The sequence below is a fragment of the Ceratotherium simum genome, chromosome 21, assembly GCF_057802395.1.
Source record: "Ceratotherium simum simum isolate JZ-2026a chromosome 21, ASM5780239v1, whole genome shotgun sequence".
NCBI classification, from domain to species: domain Eukaryota; kingdom Metazoa; phylum Chordata; class Mammalia; order Perissodactyla; family Rhinocerotidae; genus Ceratotherium; species Ceratotherium simum.
Window position 1 is genome coordinate 49249497 of NC_141920.1, and position 7181 is coordinate 49256677.

The 7181-nt window shown below is 55.6% G+C and overlaps 1 protein-coding gene across 1 annotated transcript; it reads right to left on the bottom strand.

Annotated features, from left to right (window-relative positions):
- Nucleotides 1-1248: 1248 nt before the first annotated feature.
- On the bottom strand, nucleotides 1249-5464 carry LOC101396253 (cystatin-C). The gene is made up of 3 exons (XM_087445707.1): nucleotides 5156-5464; nucleotides 2426-2530; nucleotides 1249-1596 (listed from the first exon to the last, which is right to left on the bottom strand). The coding sequence occupies exons 1-3, from the start codon at nucleotides 5375-5377 to the stop codon at nucleotides 1513-1515; spliced, it is 411 nt and encodes a 136-aa protein (XP_087301833.1). The 5' UTR covers nucleotides 5378-5464; the 3' UTR covers nucleotides 1249-1512.
- Between the last annotated feature and the right edge of the window lie 1717 nt (nucleotides 5465-7181).

Sequence of the window (7181 nt, forward strand, 5' to 3'; positions counted from 1 at the left end):
GGAAGCATGCTGGAAGGGGCATCCCCACCCTCTTCCCAGCATTCCTCTTTCTAGCTTTGCTAGGTGCAGCAGCAGCACCCACATGGGTGCTGGGCCTCAGAGCTGTTTGGGCTGATTCCCTTGTCATACCCCCTTCCTGTTCATGCAGCGAGCCAGAACGCTTCATCAATACTGCTGTGAGCACTGCCGGTATCTGAGACCACCACCCCAGCAGTACTAGCCCGTGAGAAAGCTTAACCCCTCTGCAGGGAACGGGCAATATAATGACAATGCAGGGACCAGGGCGTGTTTAGTTGTCTTTTGTTTAGGACTGAATCTTTCCTTTCTTGGGGTTCTAAAATATCCATTATTCTATGGAATGATGGTGCTATTAAGAGGTGACATTCTCTATTAATTCAAGTTCTTAGAAAAAGCAGCCCACTGTACATCAGTCTCGTGTACGTTTTAAATTCTACATCCCTTATGTGAAGCTCTACACAAAGACTTGTTCTAAATGAAGCCCAGAAAAAGGCTGGCAGGGTGACAATCGGAACAGCCCTGTGGACCACAAGGTCCCGGAACGCACCAGAAAGGACTGCTTTCACTCTTATCTCAGTCTTGATTCTGACCTTGATTGATCTTGATTCTGACAGGGATTTCCCCAATCAGTAACATATACGCATATATACTTTTAGTCTTTGTCTCCTCACAGGTGCCTAAAGTCTTTTGTGGAAAGAAGTTACTATAAACCAAGTCATAAATCATTGTTATTAGTTTCTAGAGAACGTGACCAGTGAACATCAGTCCCAGGAGTCTGATCAGCTCAGCACACATGGCTGAGGTCTACGGCCCAGCAGAGCCCTGTCAGAGTGCCCCCGGGCTGTGGGCTCCCTCTGATTCCTCTCCCTCCTGTCCTGCCCCTGCTCACTGTCTGACTTCTTTCGAACACAGCAGCCTAGGTCCCCACTTCTCCCTTATCCGATTATCAAGAGACACCACAGTCGAACACAGCAGCCTAGGTCCCCACTTCTCCCTTATCCGATTATCAAGAGACACCACAGTTGAAGGCCCGAGTTCCCAGCCGTTTCCGTGACTTAGTCATCCCGAAAAGTGGCAGCACGCTCCCCTGACATGCCTGCTGTGGTAGTGGCCAGCTCTCGGCTCCTCGTCTTCCCTATAGAGCCCGGGGGACAAGGAGCTCTTCATAAAGTAACTGCCTAAAGACTTCTCGCGTGCGCATCCCCGAGACAGTGAGCAACTTGCCGAGTAGCCGATGTTACTTTTTTATTGAGTAAGATAGGAGCAGAACATGTGCACTACGTACCAGTGCACCTGGAAAGCAATTAGAAGAAGGAAGTGAGTTAGGGTCACTTAGCTGTTCAAAGAATACCCGAGAAGCCTTCTCTATTGTCTCCTGGGGCTGGGACACCGAAGGGACTTCCACCAGGGCATGGTCACCCATCTAAGGCTTAGGAGCTCTACAAGGAGGGGTGGGAGTGAGAGGCAGTGTGGCCTGGCCTGCCACACAGTCCTCTATGCGTCCTGGCAGCTGGACTTCACCACGGACATCGTGCCCATCCAGGGGACAGTGTATATCTGGAAAGAGCAGAGCATCTTCTGCAAAAGGGAAGAGAGAGGGACAGCCAGTTAGGGTTACAGCTGAAAAGGAATATGCCCAGCCATGAGATGTCAGAAGTGCGGGCGAGGATGGTGGTGGGACTCTCAGCCCGCCCCTGCCGAGCCCCGGGCACTACACACTATGGAGGACTCTGCGGTGACTTCTCAGTCACCACTCCCTCTGTTCCGAGTCCAGCAGAGGCATCGTGACCCCTACCCCCAGCCCACAGGGTTCCACACTGTTGTGCCCCCAGCACAGCCCTTTAAGGAGCAGCCTGTGCAAAGCCACAAAGCCCCAGAGGGTGCAGGGCCCCGTCCCCAAGTTCCCTCCACCTCCTGTGGGCCAGCACTAAGACAGGTCCAGAGGGAAGGACCCAGGGGCTGGGACCCGGGTCCAGCAAACCCTCTCGAAAGAGGCAGGATGTGTGTGTGTGGGGGGGGTGACAAGAGGCATGCAGCTCTACCCAGAGGCTGAGACTTCCCAAGAACCAGCCAGGCCCATGCGAGAGTCTGGGGTTCAGTGAGCAGAGTGGATCAGAGGGTGCCAGCCGTCACAGGCCTCTAATTCCCTCTAATCTGTTTTGGTTGCCAAGGCAGGGATTAAACAGCCCCTTCTCACTCCCCAGCAAACACCCCGCAGCTGATTCCTCCATCCAGCAGGCAACAATCCCAAAGCACATGGTGCCCCAATTCCCCAGCTAAAACCCCCTTATAAATTCAAATTAGTCATGTGCGCACACACACACCCCACAGCCCCCGGGCACTCTCACATGATGCACCCACATGCCCAGGCACGCCCCCACCCCTCTGGCTCGCATCAGGCACATACCCTCAGCGGGTCATGGAACGGACAGCTGGCCAAGTTGGGCTGAGACTTGGTACATCTGGTTCGGCCGATCTCGACGTCCAAAAAGTAGTTCAACCCAGCCACTACCTGTACACAGGGAGAGCAGGATTCGCTTAGAACAACCCGCCAATTTCACACGTACAGTTACCTTCCCGCTATCCGGCCTTTGGGCCAGCATTCACGAGCTGCCAAAGCGGGCACCCAGGAAGCCCACAGCCACCTCCTGACAGCTGGCCAAGCCACTGCGCCCTAGGCCCTTCTTGTAACTTGTTTACCCAGCGGCTCCAACAAGGCATCTCCCCCAGCCTGGTGGGAGGAGGGGCAGGAAAATGGCAGGGGGAAGCCAGGCACCAACATTCTGTTAACTAGGTTCAGGAATGGAAGACGCAGCTCTGGGGAGCCTGCTGGGGTGTCGCCAAATCATCTGTGCCAGGGCCAGGACTAAGCAAAAGAGACGGCGCTGTGCTGGAGCAAACACCGGCTCAGCCTCAGGAAGACCATCATCTGATGGCTACACTGAAGCTCAAGTCCAGCTATAGGGTTGAGCCCAGGGCATCTCCTCCCCTCCACATAACCCAGGTTTATTTGTTCCTTCACTGTTAACAGTAAAAAATGAGACGCTTCACACATACACACGTGGATATTTTAGGTCAATAAAAGACCGCCGCTGGAACGCCTACCTTTTAAGTGTTATTTTGACGGGAATATTTCTGACGTGTGTCACATACCTGCATATCTTTTACATTTGAGATTACAGAATAGAAGTAAACCCTGTCTTCACACCCTGCCTCATTAGAGCTTGGGGAAGCGCAGGATGAGGGGCGGGGGACCAAGCTCCAGACCCTACCCGGTGGAACCACAGCAAGTCCTGTGATCCCTCTTGTGTTAGTTTCCCATACGGGCCGATGAGCTAGTGTCACACTCAACAGGCGCACGGTGTCGGGGACCTGGTGAGCAGGGAGCACGTATGTCCTGTCCAAAGGGGACAGTGCCAGCCGACGGCTGCAGGAGGAGAAATGGGTCTGGTCTGGACCCATCTTCTGAAGTTTTAGAAAGGAGCCCTAAACACTGGCATGCAGTAGCACACTTTTGTTGCTGCGTGCCTATGCTCTGCTCTCCCGTGAGACACAGGCCAGCTGGCCTAAATTCTAGCCTTCCTTCAAGGACCAGCACAAGGCCCAGCAGCCCTTCCTGACGCTCCCTCTCGCCTTGCTCCTCGACTCCGCTGACTGCACTCCTTACTGGCCAGAACTCCACGGCAGGCTGGCAGAGGCAGAGTCAGGTGTGCTCCTCTTTACTGCAGCAGGCACTCAGCTACCCCTGGTTATCGGTGACAGTGCGCCCACCTCAGGGTGGGGAATGAAACCTCACAGCAGAGAGGCTGCACCTGTGCATGTAACCTGCAGAGGGATCCCTTCCTTCAGGATCTCTAGACAGATGGGGATTCTCACGCAAGAGCTTCTGCTCTGGGATGCACTGGATACCACAGCCAGCTCACTGACTCATCTGTGTTTGCTGCTAACCTCTGGGTGCTCAGGGGAGCAGTGGAGGGCCCCGCCCTCAGGGAGGATGTTTGGAGCCTTGGCCCCAAATCCCACTGTTAAGATGAGGCTGTGGAGGCCAGGGTAGTTTCGTGGCGCCTCCTGACAGGAGGCACAGAGGAGAACACACCTCTTCTGCATGACCCGAATCTCACATCGAGAGAACATCAAGCTACCCCAAACTGAGCAACAGTCTGCACAACTGGCTGGACCCTTCAAAAGTGCCAAAGTCGTGCAACAGACTGAGGGGCTGCTGCAGAGTAAAGGAGGCTGCGGGACAGTGGCTGAGATGCCTGACCTGGCATGTCTGTGGCTATTAAAGGACACTAGTGGGACCATCAGTGATGTGTGAATAAGGTCTTCGTGTTAGATGACTGTGTCAGTGCCGATTCCTGACTTTCAAATCGTACCGTGGTTATGTAAGAAAATGCCCTTGTTTTCAGGGAATATACACTGGACCACTCTCAAAGGTTCAGAAAAATAGATGCTTACATATATATATGTATGTGGGGAGTGAGGCGAATAAAGCAGATATGATAAAATACCAACATCTGAGGACTCTGGGTAAAAGATCTACAGGAATTTTACGTGCTACTTTTGCAACTGCTCTGTAAGTCTGAAATTATGCCAAAATGAAAAGTTAAAAGGAGAAAACGTGCTTAAAAAATCATTCAGTGGCAGAGCCAGGAGCGCAGCCAGGTGTGGGGTGTTTTTCCTTCTCTTGTGGTCATTTAGTTGACAGCTTCCACTGAGCCGCGGGTCCCACAAGGCTGGAGTAGTGCGCTCAGCGGGCGGACAGGAGCCCTGACCCCGACGCCGCGGCAGTCTTCGGCAAGCCAGGGCGCCGACCAGGAGTGCCGCGGGTCCCAGGCACTCCCGGCGACACGCCTGCCGAGGGCTGTGTGCGACAGGAAAGGCCCGGACGCTGCCTGGGTGCGAAGCATGGCTCGTCCGCACCCCGCGCCCATGCACAGGGCGCGAGGGGCTCCCGGGTGACGACTCCCGAGAGCTGGGGGACGGCAGGGGCGGGACTGCTGACGTCGCGCGGGCCACGCCCTCCCGGGGTCGAGCCTCGCCCTTGAGGGCTCCCCGCGGCCCCGGCCGGTGCCGCCCGGGCCCCCGCCCCGGCCCCCACGCCCCCGCCGCGCCCCCCGCGGCCCGGAGGACGCACCTGCTTGCGGGCGCGCACGACGCGCAGCGCGCGGCTGTGGAAGGCGTCGTTGCTGGCCTTGTTGTACTCGCTGAGCGCGAAGTCGAGCGCCTGCTGCACGCCCTGCTCGTTGACGTCCGCCTCCGAGAGGCCGCCCACCAGCTGGCGCTTGCCGGGGCTCGCGGCCAGGGCCAGGGCCAGGGCGGCCAGCAGGAGCAGCGCGGCGCGTGGGAGCAGGGCCATGGTCTGCACGGAGAAGCACCGGAGCGGAGAGACGCGATGCAGAGGCCGCGAACACGCCAGGCCGGCCGGGCTTTTACGTCCACGGCCCGCCCCGGCTCCTCCTCTTCCGTCTCCCCACCCCCGACCCGCCCTTCCCCCGAGGCCCGTCCCCGCCCTGGGCCGGGCCGTTCTTCCCTACCCTGCAGTCCTGCCCCTTGCGTCACTCCTGCCACCCGCGCCGTCCCGGTCCTGCTCCTCCCGGTCCGGCCTCCTCCCCGCGGCCCGCTCCCCCTCCCCTCCCCCCCGAGAGGCCTGCCCTCCCCCCTAGTCCTGGCTTTCCTCGTGCCAGTCTCGCTTCCCTCGCAGTGCTGCTCCTCCCGCAAGTCCAGGGCCCCCTCTCCAGGTCTCCCCAGCCCAGCTCACCCCGGTCTCACAGAAGATGTCGCCCCTCTCAGGGCCTGCAAAGTTTGTAAGCCCTGAACTCTAATTCCTTCTCTGAAAAGGGAACTCCGAGCAGAGCCTGTGTTCCAAGTCTCTGGCTCCCTGGGGTATCAGTGCGATTTCAGAGGCTGGGGAAGACCCCATCTGCACCCTGTTCTGGAGAACTTCTTTGCCAAACATACATGAATTAATTAACTTGTATTTGGTAAAAGGTCATTGGGTTTTCTTTTTCACAACTCATTTATTTATTCAACCAACAAGCCTTTCTTGGGCTTCTCCCTGGGCAAGGTGGTCTAGGGCCTGTGTGTAGATAGGCGTGGGCAAGCATGCCCCACTAGACATTATAGAAAGTAAGTTTAATAATATTATCTAGGGCCGCCCTGTGGCTTAGCGGTTAAGTGCGTGCGCTCTGCTGCTGGCTGCCTGGGTTATCGGATCCTGGGGGCGCACGGAGGTACTGCTTCTCTGGTGTGCTGAGGTGGCGTCCCACATACAGCAACTAGAAGGATGTGCAACTATGACATACAACTATCTACTGGGGCTTTGGGGGAAAAATAAATAAATAAAAATTATTAAAAAAAAGTAAATAAAAAAATAATATTATCTAACCCAATACATCAAAAATATTATTTCAGCATATGAAACAATTGTTAGTAGATATTTTACATTCGTGTGTGTGCGTGCACGCGTGCGTGCTCGTCAGGTCTTTGGAATCCTGTGTGTCTGTTTGACAATTAGAGCAGGGGTCAGTTTGGACCAGCCCCACGTCAAGCGCCCGGTGGCCCAGTGTGGCTGGTGGCTGTGGTATCGCACAGCCCGGTTTTGCGTGTGGCGCGGTGGTCAGTAGTTAAGATCAGGGAGTGATAGGTCCTCTGTTGGCAGTGAAGCAGAAGGGGTGATGGAGAGAGATGGGTGCCGCTGGACACTGATCAGGGATGCCTCTGGGAGAAGAGAGAGATTTAAGCTGAAACCTCAATGACAAGAAGTCCTGCTGAGACCAGGAAAAGAGCTTCAGGCAGAGACAACAGCCAGTGCAGAGGCCCTGGGGTGGGGCTGGGCGCACCTGTTGTAGGAACAGGAATGCAGCTGAGGTGGAGGGATGAGGTGCAAGGAGAGTCCTACCAGCTGGGCAGATGTGAGTGGTGGGAGGGAGACAATTAAGGGAGCTGGCAACTGAGGGAATGAGGGCAGAGGCCCAGGGGCTGCTTTTGCTTCTCCCCTCGGGGAGCCATGTTTCTGGCTCTGGTCGTCTGTCCACCGCTTGGAAAACTTTCTTCATTCTAAAAAAATCATGTTGGATGAGACATAATTTGTATACAATAAAATGCGCCATTTTATGTGTTATGATTGAGGAATTCCAGCAAATATATACACCAGTTTTACC